The sequence below is a fragment of the Lithobates pipiens genome, unplaced genomic scaffold (genome assembly GCF_037356315.1).
Source record: "Lithobates pipiens isolate NorthernLeopardFrog02 unplaced genomic scaffold, aLitPip1_a1.2 Scaffold_23, whole genome shotgun sequence".
Taxonomy (NCBI): domain Eukaryota; kingdom Metazoa; phylum Chordata; class Amphibia; order Anura; family Ranidae; genus Lithobates; species Lithobates pipiens.
The window spans coordinates 304,705,485-304,730,586 of NW_027507785.1; the positions used below are offsets into that span (position 1 = coordinate 304,705,485).

Genomic DNA, 25,102 nt, shown 5'->3' on the forward strand with positions numbered 1-25,102 from the left:
CACACACATTACATACCCCCTCCATCTCCCCCTGGGGACAGGGACCCCTTCTCATGTGGGGACAGGGACCCCCACCTCCCCTAAGGACAGGGACCCCTTCTCACCTGGGGGCAGTAACTTCATCTGCTCTGGAGAAAAGGACCTCGTCTCTTCTGGGGACGGGGACCCCATCCTGACTAGGGACAGTCCTCCAATGGGGCACCTAAAAATAAAAATAAAAAAAACTACTGATACCAGTGGTGGAACTACAGGGCTCACAAAGGTCATACCTGTGACCACGCCCTGGAGTTCCACCGCCGGACTCGGAGGGAAGGGTCCTGGCTGGGGTTCGGGGGGGCCCTTTATGGTTACTTGCATCGGGGGCCCTGAAGGTACTAGTTATGCCACTGACGACTGATCCGTGTACAAGAAAGAATGAATGGGGCCATGTATCGTAAGATTTTGAGTGCAAACCTCCTCCCATCAGCAAGGGCATTGAAGATGAAACGTGGTTGGGTCTTTTAGCATGACAACGATCCCAACGATTCGTAAGAAGCATTTCAAGTTCCTAGAGTGGCCTAGCCAGTCTCCAGATCTCAACCCCATAGAAAATCTTTGGAGGGAGTTGAAAGTCTGTGTTGCCCAGTGACAGCCCCAGAACATCACTGCTCTAGAGGAGATCTGCATGGAGGAATGGACCAACATACCAGCAACAGTGTGTGACAACCTTGTGAAGACTTACAGAAAACGTTTGACCTCTGTCATTGCCAACAAAGGATATTTAACAAAGTATTGAGATGAACTTTTGCTATTGCTAAATACTTATTTTCCACCATAATTTGAAAATAAATTCTTTAAAAAATCAGACAATGTGATTGTCTGGATTTGTTTCCACATTTTATCTCTCATAGTTGAGGTATACCTATGGTGACAATTAAAGGCCTCTATCATCTTTTTAAGTGGGAGAACCTGCACAATTGGTGGCTGACTAAATACTTTTTTGCCCCACTGTGTGTGTGTGTGTGTGTGTGTGTGTGTGTGTGTGTGTGTGTGTGTGTGTGTGTATATATATATATAGAGAGAGAGAGAGTACAACATTCTACTGGGGAGGGGAAAGAAGAGGGGGTAGGGGTAAAGCTTGCTGATATGTACTACAATGTTGGAGTAAAGAAAATATACTGGATAAATCTTAAAAAAATAAAATAAAATACCCTGTTTCCCCAAAAATAAGACCTAGCATGATTGTCGGTGATGGCTGCAATATAAGCCTTACCCCCCAAATAAGCCCTACCCCATTTCCCCGAAAATAAGCCCTACCCTGAAAATAAGACCTACAAGGACTTTAACTAGGGCTTATTTGGGGGGTAGGGCTTATATTGCAGCCATCACCGACAATCACGCTAGGTCTTATTTTTGGGGAAACAGGGTAGCAGCAAATACCCTGGTCATGACGGAGGTCAAGTGCCTAAAAAGGGAGCAGTAAAACCACAATGCAACTGCATGGCTTTAATGTCTACAACCACACATATGAAAGACTCCTGATAAGCATAAAAAGTAGGTTGAAAAAAGGATAAGAAGCACTGGCCTAAAAAAAAAATGCTCGTTATTGCAGCTACAAGGAGATGTAAGGAAGTAAGAGAGGAGAGAACAAAATTATAATGTGTTTCTTATTATTTTAAAATCAATTTTATTGAAAGTTCTAAGAAACGTGATTAAATCTATCGACTATTTATAATTTACAGAACAGGTCCATAAATTGGGGCAGGCTAGTAGGGGCCCCAGTGTAATACTTTTGCCCAGGGGCCCATGATGCTATTAAGATGGCCCTGCTGGTCTGCTTTCACTTGCCCCTGTAACCTCCCTGATGAAGGTGTTGTTCCAGTTTGCAGATGAGGCACTAGTAGAGAAGGATGGATGACCGAACTCTAACCAGATTATGATTAGGCATTCTTTAGCTTGAAACGCGTTAATGTTTGAGCTTGTGAAGCTGTGATCAGGTTTTTATGATGGATTTTTACCATAACGTTTTTGGACCCATTTATGGTAGAGTGCAGTCATCCATCCGTCTCTGCTAGTTAACTGAATTTTCACTCCGGTAAAACACAATACATGCAGAGAAAGACACTCCCCAAGTGTGAAGTGAAAAAAAATATACTGAATTTTCACATAACCCTCCAGCAGGTACTATAGCTGTCTGTGTGTGTGTGTGTGTGTGTGTGTGTGTGTGTGTGTGTGTGTGTGTGTATCATGTGTTTATGTTTCCGGCCAACATGTATTCCATTAATCCATCCTCGTTACCATGTTTGGATCGCTTCCCTTCTGGGTTCCAGCCTTATCCTAGTTGGCGCAGCATCTGATTCCCAGGCTTTCGGACAATACAAGCTTGACTGACCCACTGTCGCTGGAAAGTGGGTCCACCTAATCTGGTAAGAGTATATATTTTTCATCTCTCTGAATTTTCCATTTGGACAGCTCCATGACCAGTCTTATTTCATCTCACCATATCAGTATTATCCTTACAGAAGATTCTGAGTCAGCTACTTGGTGGACACTCACCTAGGGAAGTTCACTACATTGGTGTTCCTATTTGGCTTTTTACTTTTTGGACTTTATCTCCATTTGAATTTTTTTTGTACATTTTTGTACATTACATAATTATTGTGTTTATATATCACATGTTTACATTTAAATACTTTCAATGTATTACTGTCACATTGTTCTATGAGCCATTTTAGTGCACCATTTTGTGTTCATATATGTTTTGGACTTTCTTTAGTTTGTTTAGTGTTAGCAGCTTCACTCACATTGGTTTAGTGCAGTAATTTCCCCAATTTTCTCACATGCATTAAGATTGCCCTGCGCCTGAGCTCATCCTAATGAACAGATACAATCTACCATAAGTGGACAGACACGTTCTCAAGATCCTCTAAATTATACTTTGATCTGACAACATAAAATATTGCAAAACACAAACAGGGAGTAAAACAAAACTCAGGTGGAATCAATTGATATGATAACTGTTAGTTAAAGCTTCATCTTTTTTTTTTTTTTATCTGCCAGGTGAAAATTGATAAAGTCTCACAGTCTCTCTCATGTAATAAAAAAGAACAAAACAAGAACATAAAAATGAATTATCTGACATAAATAAAAGAAGAGAGAATCTTTGTGTGTAAACACTTCCCCCTGGGCTGTCAGGTGGCGCTGTGTTTGCCCTTTTACTGGGATCTCGCCACCGCCTGTAACGGCTCCATCTGTCAGTTACTGTCTTCGAAACTGCTGCTCCTGCAGCAACTATGAAATCGCATAGTGCTCATGGGATCAGACACGTAACCTGTCAAATGAAAAGAAGTAAAATAAATGCAATGTCCTCCATGCAGGTTTATGTAAAAATAGACAGCTGTGTGTTCTGGCAGACAACAATAAACCTAATACTGACGGGTCAGTCTACTACAGAAGTGGTATTTCACAGGGTGACCCCCCCCCCCTTTCTCACACACACACACACACACACACACTGGCTTTTTATATAATTCTCTATTGGGGACATGTCAGCACACAAGTGTTCGGATATACCTGGCAGGAACAATATTCCCCTTCCTGCACAAATGCACCAAAAAAATGCTTAATTTTTAGGCATTCGGGCATTTTTTAAATGCAGCTCATTGGTTTTAATGAGCTTGTACACACAGGAACATAATTTTGCATTGAAAAAAAAAAAAAGAAAAATCTGCAAATCAGTATTTTTATGCGCATACACGCAAATACGTGCATATGTGTGCATACACTCCCTTGAATAAAATCAAGCTAGAAGGATTTTTACGAAATGCAAATCCATATACTTTAGCTGGAAATCTGGCCATGGAAGTCTTTGAGAGATATAAGAAGCCCATTAGTCTCCTCTATGACTGATTTATCCCACTAATGAATAATAATTTAATAATGTATAGTATTGTAATAATATGTAATAATGTAAGGCTAAGGTTAGAACTTGTAGAGTGACTTCACTAAAGGAGTTAAGGCTATTCACTAAATTCCAAAATTCACTTTAAGAATAGACATACAGTGCCTTGAAAAAGTATTCATACATGTTGAAATTTTCCACATTTTTTCATTTTACAAGCAAAAATGTAAATATATTTTATTGTGATTTTATGTGACAGACCAACACAAAGTGGCACATAATTGTGTAGTAGAAGGAAAATTATAAATGAAATTTTTTTAGTAAGTAAACATCTGAAAAGTGTGGTGTGCATTTGTATTCAGCCCCCTTTACTCTGATACCCCCAACTAAAATCTAGTGGAACCAACTGCCTTCTGACGTCACCTAATTAGTAAATAGAGTCCACCTGTGTGTAATTTAATCTCAGTATAAATACAGCCATTCTGTGAAGAGGTTTGTTGGAGAACCTTTGTGAACAAACAGCATCACGGAGGCCACGGAAAACACACCAGACAGGTCAGGGATAAAGTTATGGAGAAGTTTAAAGCAGGGTTAGGTTATAAAAAGCTTTAAACATCTCATGGTGCACTGTTCAATCCATCATCCGAAAATGGAAAGAGTATGGCACAATTGCAAACCTACCAAGACATGGCCGTCCTCCTAAACTGACAGGCCGGGTAAGGAGAGCATTAATCAGAGAAACAGCCAAGAAGCCCATGGTAACTCTGGAGGAGCTGCAGAGATTCACAGCTCAGGTGTGAGAATCTGTCCACAGGACAACTATTAGTCGTCTCTCCACAAATCTGGCCTTTATGGAAGAGTGGCAAGAAGAAAGCCATTGTTGAAAGAAAGCCATAAGAAGTCCTGTTTGCAGTTTGCAAGAAGCCATGTGGGGGACGCAGAAAACATATGGAAGAAGGTACTCTATTCAGATGAGACCAAAAATTGAACTTTTTGGCCTAAAAGCAAAATGCTATGTGTGGCACACCATCCGCACCGTGAAACATGGTGGTGGCAGCATCATGTTGTTGGGATGCTTTTCTTCAGAAGGGACAGGGAAGCTGGTAACAATTGATGGGAAGATGGATGAAACCAAATACAGGGTAATCCTTTTTTTTTTTTTAACAGATATATTTTTATTTGTCTCTAAGAGGGAAAAAAATGGCATACAAATTAACATTACAGTACACATACTTTTAACACAAAATACAGTGTACAATCAATATTCCAGGTCATAGTACTATAAGTACAAAGTATAAAATAATATCGTCAGTAATCTGTTGAAAAGGTATGTTTGTGGAAATTGTGTGGCAAGAGGTCCAGTCTAGATACAGCACCTCATCCCAAAATTTAATTATAGTTATACGGTTATTCACCTATTATTGCAATCAATTTCTAGGTCTGACAATAGATGGTATTGATCTTCCTGTGCTGAGGGGGAGTGAAGGAGATCGTAGGGGATAGGAGATTAGCAGTGGGGGGGTGGACAGGAGATGACACCACAATGAAGAGGGGCAAAACAATCTCCCAAGGCTCATTCACCCTCCCTTGCCCTCCTCGACTCCATGGGTTCCAGTGTTCAGCTCTTAGTCCAGCTACCCCATACCTTCTCAAATTTTGGGGACATTTCCGACTCATATATGAGAGTTTGTATAGTGGTAGGATAGATTTGACCATGGCTCTCCATTGTGAAGCGGTGAGAGGTTCTGGTTGCTTCCAATGAAGTAGGATAGATTTTCTAGCGTAGAATGATGCATAGAATATGAACAGCTGTTTGTGTGTACTCGGTGTGATATTATCACAGATACCTAGCAGGAGAAGAAGCAGATCTAAATCTATCAACAAGCCTCCAACTGAGTTGATCGTAGAGCCTGTTACAACAGCGAATGAATATTTGTTGTTGCAACGCTGATCCTCCTCCCGGCCAATGGGGTATCGGGTTTGATACCCATCCCACGATAGGCTGAAGGGACAGGCGCTCCTATTGGACCCCTAGGAGGACATGAGGTGGAAGCAATGAGGAGAAGAACACATGCATGGATTACCACCGCTGCGCCTCGGATGCCCAATCCCTGCTGCTCCTTGGACGTCTAGCTGGGGTAAGAAGTGTTGGTGGAAAGACCAACAGACATCGGCGGGGGGGGGTTTGAGCTGCCGTGCGGGGGGGGGGGCGGTTTGGGAATCGGTTTTCCGCTCCCAAACGAAAACCCACCAGCCGTCACTGCTTGAGGATCACCTTCCAGCAGGGCAACGACCCTAAACATACAGCCAGAGCTACAATGGAATGGTTTAGATCAAAGCATATTCATGTGTTAGAATGGCCAAGCCAAACCTAAATCCAATTGAAAATCTGAGGAAAGACTTGAAAATTGCTGTTCACAGACACTCTTCATCCAATCTGACAGACCTTGAGCTAGTTTGCAAAGAAGCATGGGCAAAAATGCAAAAATGGCACTCTCTAGATGTGCAAAGGTGGTAGAGACTTCCCCAAAAAGACTTGCAGCTGTAATTGCAGTGAAAGGCGGTTCTACAAAGTATTGACTCAGGGGGGCTGAATACAAATGCACCCCACACTTTTCACATATTTATTTGTAAAAAATGTTGAAAACCATTTATCATTTTCCTTCCACTTCACAATTATGTGCCACTTTGTGTTGGTCTATGCCAGGCATCACTAAATGGCGGACCGCGGGCCGAATCCGGACCCAGTAGCAGCCATATCCGGCCCGCAGCCTCACAAATAGTTGCCTGCATGTTTTCTCCCCTCTGCCAGATTGCCAGCCTGCCGCTGCCACAAAAATCCTTGATTTACATGGGAGGCGTGGCAGGTCTCTCCCTTTCATCATCGCATCACTCCACCCTTCTCCCCCTCCCCACACTGCCTTACCTTATTCACCCAAGCCTGGAAGCGCTGCAGGTCCAGACAAAGGGCGGGACTTATCACATTACGAAGTGGCTGATTGATTGCTAGGCAGTGGGGCAGTCCCAGCAACCAATCACCTCCCTTTAACTTGAAAAGTCCCGCCCTTTGTCTGGACCTGCCATGCGTGCTTCCCGGTTTGTGTGTATAAGGTAGGGCAGTGTGGGGAGGGGGAGATAGGGGGAATGCTGCAATGATGAAAGGGACAGGCTGACTCTGTAATGTTGAGGAAGGACTGTAATGGAGGGAGTCTGTATCAGGGAATCTGTAATGGAGTGGGGTCCTGTGATGGAGTGGGGTCCTGTGATGGAGAGGGGTCCTGTGATGGAGAGGGGTCCTGTGATGGAGTGGGGTCCTGTGATGGAGAGGGGTCCTGTGATGGAGAGGGGTCCTGTGATGGAGAAGGGGTCTGTGATGAAGGAGGGGTCTGTGATGAAGGAGGGGTCTGTGATGGAGAAGGGGTGTCAGGAATCCGCCCGTTCCGTGCGATCGGCTCTCCGTGCGTGTACGCGTGCTCGTACCGCGGGTCGTCGTGGGCACGAGCGTCTTCCGACGCGCGAGGGTGCACGTTGTTCATATGTGCGCGCGGTACACGCACGCACGGGCGAGCGTTAGCACGATTGGCGCCAGTGGCCCTTTTTAAAGGCACAGCTGCAGGGGTTCTGTGCTGTCTCGTCTGCAGCTTGTACCCGAAGTTACCTGCTATTCTGTTTGAACCTTATCTGATACCTGACCCGGCTCCGTCTGACCTTGCTGATCTCTCCTGCTCTGACCCCGGCTTGTTTGACCCTTCTTGGACTGATTCTTGTTGCCGAACCTCTGCTTGTAGCTGATTCCTCTGCTGGCTCCTGCTTGTTCCTGTGTCTGTTACTTCCTCATCCTGAGATCCAGCCATCCTGATCCCACAGTCCGTGGTCTTCTCCCAGCTGCCTTCTTGCTACAGAGAGCTCCGCTCCAAGAGGATCCTCATCTACCTGGCATCTGCTGCCGCACCTGGCTGGACTCTCCTACCCCGCTGCGCTCCAGTCTCCCTGTTCCCATTCCAGTGAGACCAGAACCAGAGCCGTAAGAGAGGTCCCCTTCCACTAAGTCAGACTCTCTATCTGAAGATCATAACAAGGGGTCTGTGATGGAGAGCGGTCTGTGATGGAGAAGGGGTCTGTGATGGAGGAAGGGTCTGTGATGGAGGAAGGGTCTCTGATGGAGGAGGGGTCTGTGATGGAGAAGGGGTCTGTGATGGAGAAGGGGTCTGTGATGGAGAAGGGGTCTGTGATGGAGAAGGGTCCTGTGACGGAGAGGGGTCTGTGACGGAGAGGGGTCCTGTGATGGAGAGGGGTCCTGTGATGGAGTGGGGTCCTGTGATGGAGAGAGTTCCTGTGATAGAGAGGGGTCTGTGATGGAGAGGCATCTGTGATGGAGAGGGGTCTGTGATGGGGAAGGGGACTGTGATGGAGAAGGGGTCCTGTGATGGAGTGGGGTCTATGATGGAGAAGGGGTCTGTGATGGAGTGAGGGTCTGTGATGGAGAAGGGGTCTGTGATGGAGAAGGGGGTCTGTGATGGAGGAGGGGTCTGTGATGGAGGAGGGGTCTGTGATGGAGAAGGGGTCTGTGATGGAGAGGGGTCCTGTGATGGAGAGGGGTCCTGTGATGGAGAGGGGTCCTGTGATGGAGAAGGGGGTCTGTGATGGAGAAGGGGGTCTGTGATGGAGAGGGGTCCTGTGATGGAGAGGGGTCCTGTGATGGAGAGGGGGTCTGTGATGGAGTGGGGTCCTGTGATGGAGAAGGGGTCTGTGATGGAGAAGGGGTCTGTGATGAGAAGGGGTCTGTGATGGAGAGGGGTCCTGTGATGGAGAGGGGTCCTGTGATGGAGTGGGGTCCTTTGATGGACTGGGGTCCTGTGATGGAGGGGGGTCCTGTGATGGAGAAGGGGTCTGTGATGGAGAAGGGGTCTGTGATGGAGGAGGGGTCCTGTGATGGAGGAGGGGTCTGTGATGGAGTGGGGTCCTGTGATGGAGAAGGGGTCTGTGATGGAGAGGGTTCCTGTGATGTAGTGGGGTCCTGTGATGAAGGGTTCTGTGATGGAGAGGGGGTATGTGAAGGAGAAGGGGTCTGTGATGGAGTGGGGTCTGTATTAGGGGGATCTGTGATGGGGGGGGAGATATGTGATGGAGTGAGGATCTGTGCTGGAGGGGGGTCTGTGGTGAGGAGGATCTGTAATGAGGTGGGGGGTTCCGTGATGGAGGGGTCTGTGATAGGGGTGTCTTTAAAAGGACACACTGTGATGAGAGAGTCTGTAATGGGTTGGGGGGGTTCTGATGGGGGACTGTGATGCAAAAGGGAGGGATGTGAAGGGGGGACTGAGGGCACTGATGTAAGGGCTTGTCCACACTTGTGCAGAGATCTGTTTTTCTGCCCTAGAAAAACCCAGGTATCTACAATGGCAATAGAAAACAATTGTGACGTGCACGGGAGGCTGTAATGTGAAGGATCTGAGTCATGACCAATATGACATTCTGACCTCCGCGGGAAGAAAATTTTACTGACCGGACCCCCGTGAACTTTAATTCAGTACCCCTGGTCTATGCCCTTGTACACACGGTCGGACATTCCGATGGACAATGTCCGATAGGACCGTGTTGTCGGATAATCCGACAGTGTGTGGGCTCCATCGGACTGTTTCTGTCGGAGTATCCGACGGACCAAGTTTTCCAGCTGGGCTATAAAACTTTCCGACAACATGATCCGATCGGACTTTGTCCGATCATGTGTAGAGAATTCCTATTGGACAAAGTGCCACGCATGCTCAGATCAAATTCCTAGACCAAAGCTATTGGCTACTAGCCTGAACGTAGTCCCGTCCTAACGAAATAACGTCATCATGTTAAGTACGATCGGATTTTCTGACAACTTTGTCCGGCTGTGTGTATGCAACAGTTTCGGACAAAATCCGACGGATTTGGTTGTCGGAATGTCCGACCGTGTGTACAAGGGCTATCACATAAAATCCCAATAAAATACATTTATATTTTTGGTTGTAACATGACAAATTGTGGAAAATTTCAAGAGCTATGAATACTTTTTCAAGGCATTGTATATCTATTTCTACTGTAATTATAATTAGTGACCTTGGTGCAGGTTATGCCGCGTACACACGACTGGACTTTTCAACGGACTAGGTCCGACAGGATGAATCCATCGGATATTACAATCGTGTATGGGCTCCAGAAATAAAGTATGTTTCAAATCTTTCCGACGGACTCAAGTCCGGTCGAAAAATCAGTTTGTCTGTATGCTAGTCCGGCGGATGAAAACCGACGCTAGGGCAGCTATTGGCTACCGGCTATGAACTTCCTTATTCTAGTCATCACGTTTCGAATCCGTTGGACTTTGGTGTGCTTGTGTGTGGCCAAGTCCGTTCATTCAGAAAGTCTGTTGGAACTCTGCCGAAAGTCTGTCGGGAAGCCTGTCGGACCTAATCCGTCAAGTCCGGTTGTGTGTCCACGGCATTACAATCCTAAACATTGCTTAGATTCCCATTATTTGATCTCTAGCACCCAAGAACCAACAAAAGAGTAAGCAATAGCTTTCTGGATGTCGAAAATCAACATTCAAACAACCCCAAAGCTAGAATGGAGATCTGGACATGCCTGAACATATGTAAAAAAAAAAAAACTCTGAATAGAGCAATCAATATAATAAAAGAGGAAGCCCATAGGCATGAAGCACCACAGCAAGCAAATTTAGTGCTCTGTTGAAAATTGATACTCACACCTGAAATTACAGCAATGGCCTCAACTAACATCATACCACATGACCCCTCACCTCCATACCCCACCCTTCTTCGCTCTTCTTGTTCTACCCTTTCTAATGCCGCGTACACATGAGCGGACTGTATGGCATACTTAGTTCGTCATACAATCCGACGGACAGTCCGTCGTACTTTCCACTGAACGGACTTGACCACACACGGATGCACAAACAGTCCGACAAAAGCTTGTGCGATGACGTGTACAGCACGTACGACGGGACTAGAAATAGGAAGTCCAAGACACAGCAAAGCACCCTTCCGCCGTGTAAATCCTTTCTGGGCATGCGCCATTCTTAGTCCGTCGAACTAGCATACTGACGACTGTACTGTCCGCTGAAACCAAAGTACGACGGACAGAATTTCGATAAAACCAAAATACTTAGTAAGCCAGACTGCACGCTGAAAAAGTCCGCTGAAGCCCACACACGAGCGGATTGTCCGCTGAAATGTGTTTCGACGGACTAAGTACGCCATACAGTCCGCTCGTGTGTACGCGGCATTATATTCCTATTTCCATATTTTTTTCCATTCTCATTTTCATCAGCAGATTCTGAGGCTAAAGCCGCGTACACACGGGCGGACTGTCTGGCCAACTTAGTCCGTCAGACAATCCGACGGACAGTCCGTCGTACTTTCGAATGAACGGACTTGACCACACACACACCACTTTTTGAGCGGACTAATACGGCGTACTAAGTCCGCCATACTATCCGCCCTACTTTTGAAATGAACGGACTCGCCCACACACGTGGAGGAAAGTCCGGTCATTTCGAGCGGGTCTCCAGGTAGGCGCGGCCCGCGAAGGAGACGTCGCTGACCCCGCCGCCTGGTATGGACTTAAAGGGGAACCCCAACGCCGAAAAAAATCGGCGTGGGGGTCCCCCCCAAGTCCACAACAGACCCTTGTCCGAGCACGCTACCCGGCCGGCCAGGAAAGGGGGGCGAGTGAGCGCCCCCCCTCCTAAACCGTACCAGGCCGCGTGCCCTCAACATGGGGGGGTGCCTTGGGGAAGGGGGGGTGCCTTGGGGAAGGGGGGGATACCCCATACTCATTCACATAGGGTGGGGGGCCGGTATCTGGGGGCCCCCTTATTAAAGGGGGCTCCCGGATTCCGATAAGCCCCCCGCCCGCAGACCCCGACAACCAACGGCCAGGGTTGTCGGGAAGAGGCCCTTGTCCTCATCAACATGGAGACAAGGTGCTTTGGGGTGGGGGGGCCGCGCGGCCCCCCCTTCCCCAAGGCACCCCCCCATGTTTAGGGCACGCGGCCTGGTACGGTTTAGGAGGGGGGTGCTCGCGCCCCTTTCCTGGCCGGCCGGGTAGCGTGCTCGGACAAGGGTCTGTTGTGGACTTGGGGGGGACCCCCACGCCGATTTTTTTCGGCGTTGGGGTTCCCCTTTAAGTCCATACCAGGCGGCGGGGCCAGCGACGTCTCCTTCGCGGGCCCCGCCTACCTGCATACCCGCTCGAAATGAGCGGACTTTTCTCTGGGCGGGAAAAGTCCGCTCATTTCAAAAGTACGGCGGACTGGCATACACACGGGCGGATTGTCCGCCGAAATGCGAGTCCGACGGACAGTATTATGGAAATTCCGAAATACTTAGTCCGCCAGACTGCACGCTGAAAAAGTCCGCTGAAGCCCACACACGAGCGGACTGTCCGCTGAAATGTGTTTCGGCGGACTAAGTTGGCCAGACAGTCCGCCCGTGTGTACGCGGCTTAAGGCATTACGATTGTTCCACCATTGCCACAGTTAACAAACTAAGGCCGCGTACACACGCGGGGACTGTTCGCCCAACTTTGTCCGCTGAACAGTGTTTCGGCGGACAGTCCGCTCGTGTGTGGGCTTTCAGAAATTCCGAAAAACCTTGTTCAGCGGACTGTTCGCTGAAACTGTCCGCTGAAACTTTGTTTCAGCGAACAGTCCCCTCGTGTGTAGGCTTGTTCGTCAAACTAAGTTCCGCGCATGCTCAGAAAGGATTTACACGCCGAAAGTTATAATGCAGTGTATAGGACGTCGTATTTTTCGTCCCGTCGTACGTGCCGTTCACGTCATCGCGCACGGTTTCAGCAAACTGTTCGTTCGTCGTGTGTGGCCATGTCCGTCCATGCTAATTTTGAGCGGACTGTTTGCTGAAACTGTTTGACGGACAAAGTTGGGCGAACAGTCCCCGCGTGTGTACGCGGCCTTACGGCAACATTTTGTAATATTTTTGTTAATGTAAAGTTCATCTCTATGTTGATTACATTCTCATGCATGGTTTAGGAATTGGCAATGACCTACCCTCATTCTGTGAACTTATATATATATATATACTTTTTTTTTTTTCCTTTTTAACCACTTGCCGACCGCCGCACGACGATGTACGTCGACAGAATGGCACGGGCAGGCATAAGGGCTTACATGTACGTCCTTGCCTGCCCGCGGGTCGGGGGCCCTGCGGCGGTCGGTATTCGTTCGGGAGCGATCCCGGACGAGGGGACGGCCATTCATTCATGGCCACCCCCTCGCGATCGCTCCCGACGAATGAAAATGTCCGGTGACATCACTTCCTCTCCTGTAATGTAAACACAGGAGAGGAAGTGATGTATTCTCTCCTCCGTGTAGGTATTTTTCGTTCCGGCACCGAGGAGAGAGCATCGGTGAGTTGCACAAGCACTACACTACACAGTAGAACATGCCAGGCACACTCACACCCCCCCTTTACCCCCCGATCACCCCCCAATTACCCCTGCCCCCCCAGTCACAGTGACACCAATTGCTTTTTTTTTTTTTTTTTTGCATTGGTGTCATTTGTGACTGTAATAACTGTTAGGGCAGTTAGGGTTAGCCCCCTTTAGTTCTAATGTGCCCCCCTAACCCCCCCAATAAAGGTTTAACCCCGTAATCACCCCCCGTCGCCAGTGTCACTAAGGCTGGGTTCACATCGCACTGCGATATGCGAACTGATCTGGGGGTGTCATTAACATTTCACTGACACTCCCAGCAGTTCGCATAGGGCAGTGTGAACTGCCGCCGGGAGGCATGCGATGCGGGAACCCACCACGGATTCGTGGCGTTCCCGCATCGCTCCAGTGTGAACCCAGCCTAATAAGCGATCATTTTTCTGATCGCTGTATTAGTGTCACAGGTGACGCTAGTTAGGCAGGTAGGTATTTAGGTTCGCCGCAGCTTTTTATAGCGCCAGGGACCCCCATATACTACCGCATAAAGCCCCCTGATTTCCCCCTAGTTAACCCTTTCACCAGTGATCACCATATAACTGTTACAGGTGACGCTGGTTGGTTAGTTATTTTTTTATAGTTTCAGGGCACCCGCCATTTATTACCTAATAAAGGTTTAACCCCCTGATCACCCGGCGGGTGTCATTTGTGACTGTAATAACTGTTAGGGCAGTTAGGGTTAGCCCCCTTTAGTTCTAAGGTACCCCCCTAACCCCCCCAATAAAGGTTTAACCCCGTGATCACCCCCCGTCGCCAGTGTCACTAAGGCTGGGTTCACATTGCAGCGGTTTATGAGAACGGATGTGATTCGCACCGCACTGCAGTGCAAATCACATCCGATCTCTGTGCGATTCGAGTTCAGCCATACAGATAGTATGGCTGAATTCGTGTCGCACCCGCCGCACCCGCCGCAAACTCGCACGGGACCCTTTTTTTGGTCCGCAGCAGAATCGGATCGCATGGGTGTTCACACCATGCGATCCGAGTTTGCAGATCGCACTGCGATATGCGAACTGATCTGGGGGTGTCATTAACATTTCACTGACACTCCCAGCAGTTCGCATAGGGCAGTGTGAACTGCCGCCGGGAGGCATGCGATGCGGGAACCCGCCGCGCATTCGTGGCGTTCCCACATCGCTCCAGTGTGAACCCAGCCTAATAAGCGATCGTTTTTCTGATCGCTGTATTAGTGTCACAGGTGACGCTAGTTAGGCAGGTAGGTATTTAGGTTCGCCGCAGCTTTTTATAGCGCCAGGGACCCCCATATACTACCGCATAAAGCCCCCTGATTGCCCCCTAGTTAACCCTTTCACCAGTGATCACCATATAACTGTTACAGGTGACGCTGGTTGGTTAGTTATTTTTTTTTTATAGTTTCAGGGCACCCGCCATTTATTACCTAGTCTCACTAGTGTACCCCTAAATTTAGGGGTGTCTACTTTCCAAAATGGGGTCATTTGGGGGGGGGTTTGTGCCATCTTGGCATTTTATGGCTTTCAAAACTGTAACGCCCTTAGAAATCCTGAAGGCAGTGCTTGGTTTTCGGGGCCCCGTACGCGGCTAGGCTCCCAAAAAGTCCCACATATGTGGTATCCCCGTACTCAGGAGAAGCAGCAGAATTTATTTTGGGGTGTCATTTCACATATGCCCATGGCATGCGTGAGCAATATATCATTTAGTGACAACTTTGTGAAAAAAAAAAAAAAAAAAAAAAGTTTGTAATTTTCCCGCAACTTGGGGCAAAATATAAAATATTCCATGGACTCAACATGCCTCTCAGCAAATAGCTTGGGGTGTCTACTTTCTAAAATGGGGTCATTTGTGGGGGTTTTGTGCCATCTTGGCATTTTATGGCCTTCAAAACTGTAATAGGTAGTGAGGAGTGAAGTCAAATATTTACGCCCTTAGAAAACCTGAAGGCGGTTCTTGGTTTTCGGGGCCCCGTACGCGGCTAGGCTCCCAAAAAGTCCCACATATGTGGTATCCCCATACTCAGGAGAAGCAGCAGAATTTATTTTGGGGTGTCATTTCACATATGCCCATAGCATGTGTGAGCAATATATCATTTAGTGACAACTTTGTGAAAAAAAAATAAAAAAAAATTTAAGTTTGTAATTTTCCCGCAACTTGTGGCAAAATATAAAATATTCCATGGACTCAAAATGCCTCTCAGCAAATAGCTTGGGGTGTCTACTTTCTAAAATGGGGTCATTTGTGGGGGTTTTGTGCCATCTTGGCATTTTATGGCCTTCAAAACTGTAATAGGTAGTGAGAAGTGAAATCAAACATTTACGCCCTTAGAAAGCCTGAAGGCGGTGCTTGGTTTTCGGGGCCCCGTACGCGGCTAGGCTCCCAAAAAGTCCCACATATGTGGTATCCCCGTACTCAGGAGAAGCAGCAGAATTTATTTTGGGATGTCATTTCACATATGCCCATAGCATGTGTGAGCAATATATCATTTAGTGACAACTTTGTGTAAAAAAAAAAAAAAAAAATTATTTTTTGTCATTATTCAATCGCTTGAGGCAAAAAAATAAAATATTCAATGGGCTCAACATGCCACTTATCAATTTCCTTAGGGTGTCTACTTTCCAAAATGGGGTCATTTGGGGGGGTTTTGTACTGCCCTGCCATTTTAGCACCTCAAGAAATGAGATAGGCAGTCGTAAACTAAAAGCTGCGTAAATTCCAGAAAACGTACCTTAGTTTGTAGATGTGACAACTTTTGCGCAAACCAATAAATATACAATTATTGACTTTTTTTTTACCAAAGACATGTGGCTGAATACATTTTGGCCTAAATGTATGACTAAAATTGAGTTTATTGGATTTTTCTAATAACAAAAAGTAGAAAATATCATTTTTTTTCAAAATTTGCGGTCTTTTTACGTTTATATCGCAAAAAATAAAAATCGCAGAGGCAATCAAATACCATCAAAAGAAAGCTCTATTTGTGGGAAGAAAAGGACGCAAATTTTGTTTGGGTACAACATTGCATGACCGCGCAATTACCAGTTAAAGCAGCGCAGTGCCAAATTGTAAAAAGACCTCTGGTCATTTACCAGCAAAATGGTCCGGTCTGAAAGTGGTTAATTTCTGTTTTTCTATATGCATCATGGAAATCTTCAACAAAAAATATAATCTTTAAAACTGATTGTGTCGCTGTAACTGTGGCTAGATTAGCAAAGAATTAATTTTGATTGGGTTTCTTCAGTTTCCTTTATCGAAGATATTTTAGAGATTATTGGCAAGGTCGGAATTTTTTTTTCTGTAATTCTTCTGTAGAATTGTTTGTCATATTTTTATTCTTTTACTTTTTTCATTCTTTCTGATTTATTATTTTTCTTATAACTTTGAACATAGAATCTTCCAGATGGCTGCCTAATCTGTTTATCTTAAGAGTAGCGGTCCAAGCTTTCAAGTGAAATAACATGCTGTTCTGGTCTTAAAATAAATGTTCAGGCTTTTCTAAGTCCATCTCCATGCAGAAAAATATTGTGATTACATTATTACTGTTACAAGTACATCTGTACTTACCGTTCTTGTCTATTGGTGGGTACTGAAAACTTTTCTTCATCTCTTCTAAGGTCAAACCACGTCCGGAAGAGGCTTCTGAGCTTAAAAATAACAGCAGAAAAAACATTTGTGTTGTGTTGGCAGCCTATATGGAAGTAGCTTTTTAAGGTAACAGAACTACTGATATTGCCTAATCTGAACAATGAGCATGGCTACCTAAAACATATGTGGCAATATGTTGTCTTAAAGCAAGGGTTTCCAATCTTTTGACCTTCCAGGTTCACATTGGGAGAAGAGGAATGGTCTTGGGTCACACATTAATTACACTAACAATCAGGGCCGTCTTTAATATTGATTGGACCCTGGGCAAACAATTTCTTGGGGGCCGGCCCCCCTAAATGCAGTTTTGCTCTCCACCTGCTCTGAGACATACAATAAATAGCATTTAGACTCAAAATCTGTTTACTGAATCAGAACAGGCAGCGAGTGCGATTGGTTGCCAGAGGTTACAGTGTATCATTACCGCTCACTGGTTGGTAGAGGTTATAGCACACATTACGGCTCACTGATTAGTTGCTAGAGGTTACAGCACATGATTTCTGCTTGTTGATTGGTTGCTAGAGATTACTGTAGATCAACACTGCTCACTGGTTGCTAAAGGTTACTGCACATCATTACTGCTTACTGATTGGTTGCTAGAGGTTACAGCACACCATCTCCTCTGTGGAGGTGAGGGGACGCATTAATAGACAGAAAACTCCTAGGGATCCTAGGACTCCTGGGATCAGTTGCAGTGCTGGAGGGAGGGGGGGGGGGGGTAATCAGTGGCAATGTTGATTTTTTATTTTATTTTTACTGACTACCAATATAAAGAGGAGTTTCAACACTGGCCATCAATGTAATGTGGGTTTACACTGACCACTAATGTAAGGGCGACATTCACACTGGCCACTAGTGTGAATGAAAGGATTTTACACCAAGCCCCAATGTAATGAGAAGATTTACATTGACCACCAATGTAACTGAGACATTTAGCCTGCATTCACATTTGTGTGTCGGGAACGCATGCAAAATCACTTTCCTGACACCACAGAAATGTGCTTCACCTTAGAAGATGCACAGCAGTTCCAATAATTGGTAATGACACCCTCAGGAATTTGCTGGCATGTGTCTTGGCACCGTGTGATTTTGAAAAAGGGTTTGGGACTGTCTTCTACATTTGCAGCGCATACAGCAGCCCATTGAAATTAATAGGCTGCCCTACTCGTGACCTATGTCTTTATCCAGCCTGTCATTACACCTTTGCATCCTAAAACCCATGCTAACCTCTGCACCCCAAACCTCCCCCATCCTCTCCACTTCAATCCCCCTCCCCTTTAACTCTACCTGCCTCTTCTGCTCATCTTTGTACCCACCTTCCTTACCTTTACAAATCCCCTCTTTGCTCACCTGTGCATCCCAAACCTTCTCTGCCTACCTCTGCACACCCCACGCTACCCGTTCCCCCCCCCCCCCCCCCACCAATTAGCTTGCCTTTGCAGAACAGGCTGATTGTAGCCTTAAAGACCACAGTTGTAGGCAGGACTTTCAAGCACGCCCCTTTATCTCCCCAGTGGGCAGCATTCAGTATAGGTGATGGTGGATATGACCTCAGGGGGGCATGATATACACATGAATACCGCCTCTATTCATGTAAACACAGGGTCTGCAGGTGAGTTATCTGTGCACAACAGTCGTGCAGAGCTGGGCGGCATTAGTAACAGAACTTCCCACTGAGATATCAAGACACAGCACAGGACTAAAACCTCAAGGGATGAGGGAATTTAAACTGGGACAGTTGGCAAGTATGAGGCAGCTGGGCCCCACAACAATGACAGGGCCCAGAGTAACTTCCCCTTTTGCCCTGCCTTAAAGATGGCCCTGCTAACAATAAGGATAGCTGCTGAGCAGAAAAAGTCAGGCAGATCACAAGTTAACGATCACTGATATAGATAATGTAATGAAATAAACTTCATTTTTTGTATTATTATATATTTTTTTATTATAGCGGGAACATAAAACTAGTGTGATATCTGATGCTGTTTTTGATAAACTAATGCCCTGATATCTGGTTGGATGGATGGAGTAGCAATTCTCAATAAATTGTCAAGATGCTCATCAAATATTTTGGTTCCAATTTTGCCCTTCTGTGCTCAAAAATATAGGTGCTGCCAAAACTGATGACATGAATATAGTCTAATTGTGAAGAGTTGGAGATTTTTCTTTGGGACGATAACACTGATAAAAGTCCAGTAAAGAGACACTATCAATTTTTCTTCGGCTGCATGTGTTCTCTAAGAGTAAACACTTTTTTTCTAAATTCTCCCTCAAAAATCTGAATTTTTAAGTGAGTTTATAGTTGTGGCACCACCCCGTGAGGGCCGCTGGAAGATGACTGACCCCAAAGGTTGCCCTAACCTTGTAAGCCTCCAGACACCTTTGACACTATGAGTTCAGACATATTTCAAAATGACAATGCAATTACACAGACACCAGACTGCAGCCACGCAACCAAGCATTTGACTTAGCCCTTGTACACACGGTCGGACATTCTGACAACCAAATCCGTTGGATTTTGTCCGACGGATTTTGTCCGAAACTGCTGCATACACACGGTCGGACAAAGTTGTCGGAAAATCCGATTGTACATAAAGTGATGACGTTATTTCGTTACGATGGGACTACGTTCAGGCTAGTAGCCAATAGCTTTGGTCTAGGAATTTGATCTGAGCATGCGTGGCACTTTGTCCGTCGGAGTAGGCTACACATGATCGGAGTATGTCCGATCGGAGCATTTTGTCGGAAAATTTTACCGGCAAGTTGGAAAAGGTGGTCCGTCGGATATTCCGACGGAAACAGTCCGATGGAGACCACACACAGTCGGAATATCTGACAAAACGGTCCGATAGGACACATTCCGTCGGAATCTCCGACCGTGTGTACAAGGGCTTAAAGTTCTTAAAGCAGATAAAACAGGAATGGCTTAGGCAAATGTTCTTATAGTATTAAACTCTTTCTCTTGGCACATAAAAAAAAAAGTATGGAATGCAAATAAAGTTACAATACATCAGACAGTAGTAACCAGTAGACTCTGAAAGAACCTATGACCCAAGGTATAAAAGGTAAGAGAATGAACTTCTATGTCAGCTTGCTCCCTTCAACTCCTAATGCCACGAGCCTAATACACTCTGTGACACAATTACAGAACAATAAAGTTACCAGAAAGTTAACACTTGACCTCTGAGTTCCCCTTACTGCATACAGATATTGTACACAAAGTCCTTTAGGTGTGTGTGGGTGGGAGAGGGAAGAGTGAAGAAGTCCTTGTGATGTAGATGTTCAGTGACTTCAGCTAGCTTAACAAGGGCCCAGAGAGATTCCTGTACAATGGAGTCCAGCAGCTGAAAATAGCATGTGCAAAGTGTCTCCTGGTTGAATATTTATTGCAAAGAGGTGTAATAAAGGTGTCTGCATGCAGTGTTTTTCAGGGGTGTATAGGGGGTGCATTTATGCCTGCTCACCAATCCTGATGATACCAGGCTCAAGGGAATAGAAGGTCCCAGGACAAGCTCCTGCAGAATCTGCACCAGAGAAAGGTGTCCGATTGCACATCTTGCAATGCTGGGATTCGGCGAGGTCTGTACTAATGACCCCCGACAGTCACTCGGCCAACAGGGAGCTGGCAAAGGTGGATCCACTCACGCATCCGCTGGAGGCCCTCCGCGCTGTCTAGGCCGCGGCACCTGCATTCAACCCTCTGGGTGTCTGGGTCTCTGCTCTTAGCTGAAGGGGTCACATTTTTAATTTAACATTTATCCATTTTTGAACTGTATGTTTTTTTTACTAATTGCTAAAAATGTTTAATAAATGAACCTTAAATACAGGGTGAACCCATGACACAAAGAGGTTGATTTATTAAAGGCAAATAGACTGTGCACTTTGCAAAGTGCAGTGGTAATCTGAAAGTGCAGTTGCTCCAGAGCTTAGTAAATGAGTAGAAGCTCTGCTGACTTCTACCATCCAACTATGTGCAAGAAAAAATGCTGTCTTTTTAATTTTCCTTGCACATGAATGGGTACTCTTTGCAAAGTACAGCTTTACCTCATTTACTAAGCTCTGGAGCAAATGCACTTGCAGAGTGCAACTGCACTTTGCAAAGAGCACAGCCTATTTGCCTTTAGTAAACTTACGCCAAAGTTTAAAGAGAATTGCAGGTCTTCTAATGAAAACGTGCAGCAGATGCTGTTTGCTTTCATACTTTCTATCTCTGATTAAAACTTTTCATGAAGCCCTCTGTATACAGCTAAAAGAAAGTGGAGGGTGGAGTTGGTTCTTCAGTGGCTCTCACAGCTAATCTTAGGAGATTTTTGTACTTGATGCAGAAACCAGTGATGAAGTAGGCACAGGAAGTGTTGCAGGTGGCCTGGGACTCTTGTGATCCAAAACTCATGTTTCAGAGCTTCTGTCAAGGTAGAAGGTGATGACAGGGTCTTTATAAACACCCTGTACAAACAAACGGCCACTGCCCCAACCTATAACTGGCCTTAGCAGCAGGGAGCACATGGAAGGGAGAGGCATTTCAAACAAAAACAAAGAAAAATTCCCAGCTCAACTTACCAGTCAGACCGTAACAAACTAAATTGTCCTGTATAACAATTTGCGTTAATAACAGGAGTTTAGTTTGCACACATTCACAAATACATGCGTAAGCTGCAGAGGGCATGAAAAGGCACCTGTCCTAACTCTATACATTTTGAGAGCCTCCAGAGTAGGAGCACATATATACAGTAGGGAAAATATCTAGTTTACCCACTTACAAAGAAATGAAGGGTCTATAATTTTTATCATGGGTCTATTTTAAATGATAGAGAGAGAATCAACCAAAAATCCAGAAAAAACACATGATACAAATGTTGTAAATTGGGTTGCAGTTCAGTAAGTAATATAAGTATTTGATCCCCTACCAACCAACAATAATTCTGGCTCCCGCAGACTGGCTACAGTATGTGGTCATGTGGTACACAGATTAGTTCTGTTAATTTAAAAAGGTCATAATGAGAACTCGTTATGTGTATAAAAGAATCCTGTCCACAGAATCTCTTTCTTCCATTCAAACCTCACCATCATTGGCAAGACCAAAGAGCTGTCAAAAGATATCAGGGACAAGATTGTAGACCTGCACAAGGCAGCAAGCAGCTTGGTAAGAAGGAGACAACTGTTGGAGAGATTTTTCGCAAATAGAAAAAATGCAAAATAACCATGACTCACCCTCGGTCTGAAGCTCCATGCAAGATTTCACGTCATGGGGTAAGGATGATCATGAGAAAGTGAGGGATCAGCCCAGAACTACATAGGAGGAGCTTGTGAATGATCTCAAGGCAGTTGAGACCACAGTCACCAAACAAACCATTGGTGACACAATACAAAAATCCTGCAGCGCCCCCAAGATCCCCCTCCTCAAGAAGGCACATGTACAGGCCTGTCTGAAGTTTGCCAATGAACATCTAAATGATTCAGAGAAAGTGCTGTGGTCAGATGAAACCAAAATTGAGCTCTTAACTCGACTTGCAGTGTTTGGAGGAAGAAAAATGCTGACTATGACCCTAGGAACACCATCCGTACAGTGAAGCACGGAGGTGGAAACACTATGCTTTGGGGCTGTTTCTCTGCTAAAGATACAAGCTGACTTTGCTGCATTAAGGGGCCAATGGACGGGGCCATGTATTGCAAAATCTTGGATGAGAACCTTTTTCCCCTCAGCCAGAACACTGAAGATGGGTCGTGGATCGGTTTTCCCACATGACAATAACCCAAAACATACCACCAAGGCAACAAAGGAGTGGCTTGAGAAGAAGCACATTAAGATCATGGAGTGGCCTAGCCAGTCTCCAGACCTTAATCCTATCGAAAATTTATGGAGGGAGCTGAAACTTCAAGTTGCCAAGCGACAGCCAAGAAACCTTAAGGATTTAGAGAAGATCTGTAAAAGAGTGGACAAAAATCCCTCCTGAGATGTGTGCAGGACGAAATGAGAAAAGGACGTGAGAGCTATATCGGAACTACAATGGGTAAGGATCTTGGAACTGGCCCCATGGGTATCATTGTCCCCACCTCAGAAGATGTCACATCTATTTTTACTCTATAGGGCCTATTATACGCCACAAAAGCTTTTTCGGTTCAGCTGAAGAAAGGATGATTCCTGCCCTAGATGTGGCAGGTCAGGGGGAAACCTTATCCATATGTTCTGGAGATGTCCAAAACTTTATTGATATTGGAGGGAGGTATTGGATCTTATTGCCCAGGTGTTTAAAGTGCATATCGATATGGACCCTACTCTTTGCATCCTGGATAGAGGGAGAAGGTAGACCGAATAATATCCAATTAGCAATCCTGAGATGCCTCTTTCAGGCAAGGAAGCTTATTGCCCAGAGATGGCAGTCCCCTACCCCTCCTTCTAGTAAGGACTGAGTACAGAGCATGGAAACTGTGATACTTAAGGAGAGGACGTCATATATTAAGCAAGAAGCTCTTAAAAAATTTGAGAAAATATGGAAGATGTGGTATAAAAAATGGGAGGTATAAATAAGTGAAGGGAAAGGTGTGATGGTGGGAATAAGGATAAAAAACTGTTGTGTGATGAATGGAGTGGCGGGTGTGAGTGTTATTGGAAGTATGGAGAAATGGTTTGAGAGAGTGGCAGAGTAGGTGTGTGCAAGGGGTAAAGAAAATCCTATATTAAGCGAGTTTTCATGTAGGGGGGGGGGAATAGACTGACTTAGACCTTCTTTTGTATAACTTTAATTGTAAGCCCTTGTACACACGGTCGGATATTCTGATGGACAATGTCCGATAGGACCGTTTTATCGGATAATCCGACCATGTGTGGGTTCCATCGGACTGTTTCCGTCGGAGTATCCGACGGACCAAGTTTTCCAGCTGGGCTATAAAATTTTCCGACAACATGATCCGATCCGACTTTGTCCGATTGTGTGTAGAGAATTCCGATCGGACAAAGTGCCACGCATGCTCAGATCAAATTCCTAGACCAAAGCTCTTGGCTACTAGCCTGAACGTAGTCCCGTCATAACGAAATTACGTCATCACGTTCTGAACGATCGGATTTTCCGACAACTTTGTCCGACCGTGTGTATGCAACAGTTTCGGACAAAATCAATTGGACAAAATCCATCGGACAAAATCCAACGGATTTGGTTGTCAGAATGTCTGACCGTGTGTACAAGGGCTAAGAGGTTATGAGTGTGTTGTAAAATTTGAAAAGAATTTAATAAAGATATAAAGTAAATAAAAAAAAAGAGGAGATGTGTGCAAACCTGGTAACCCACTACAAGAAACATCTTACCTCTGTGCTTGCCAACAAGGGTTTCTCCACCAAGTACTAAGTCATGTTTTGCTTGGGGGATCAAATACTTATTTTACTCGCTGAACTGAAATTCAATTTATAACATTTGTATCATGTGTTTTTGTTCATTTTAAAATACACCTAAAATAAAAATTATAGAGCCTTCATTTCTTTGTAATGGACAAGATTAGCTAGCAGAAGGGGGGGGGGGGGGGGTGTAAAGTTTAGTAGGGGGGAAGGGTACCTGGCTTGAGTTCAGCTTAAACAAATTGGGGAAATTAGAAGCCTCTATTATTAATTTAAATATACAAGGTCTCATTGTTGGCTAACTGGACAGAATGACCTCTAGGACTTATCCAAGGACATCTGCCTCATCAGCAAGGCAGAGAAGTCAACTTAGACAGAACATTGCTTGGTAGTAAAAAAAAAAAAGTTATTCTCCCACTTCTACCAACAGTCAATGTACAGTATTGATTTTATATGTTGTATTGCCACGTAGAACCTGTTTAAAAATGTAAGAGCCCTCGTACACACACGGCTTGTGTCCCTCTGGTATAAATATTTTATCAGTCTTGGTGCTATCGAATTGCAGCTAGATGTATTTGCAGTGGACAAGCTGGCAGCCTGATGATTTGGAGGAACTGTCCTCGTCTCTTAGAATGTTTATCGGCATTTTCCAGGTAAGACAAACCTTTATCTTGATTCTTTCTTCCCCTCTCAGATAGCAAGAGATTGCCTGGGGATTTTACAGATAAAACATAAAAAACGTCTCTCGGCTAAGAATACCAATGCAGGTGACACCTTGCAGACACTTT

The 25,102-nt window shown here is 45.4% G+C and overlaps 1 protein-coding gene across 1 annotated transcript in view; it reads right to left on the bottom strand.

The window, feature by feature from the left end:
- Positions 1 to 1,070: 1,070 nt before the first annotated feature.
- The window catches only part of TNNI3K (TNNI3 interacting kinase), a 391,224-nt gene continuing 367,192 nt past the window's right edge, over positions 1,071 to 25,102 (bottom strand). The window contains exons 24-25 of the mRNA XM_077450470.1: positions 16,910 to 16,989; positions 1,071 to 3,310 (exon numbers count right to left, since the gene is read on the bottom strand). Coding sequence (XP_077306596.1) covers positions 3,234 to 3,310; positions 16,910 to 16,989 — 157 coding nt within the window. The 3' untranslated portion in view covers positions 1,071 to 3,233. The remainder of the gene's footprint in view (positions 3,311 to 16,909; positions 16,990 to 25,102) is intronic.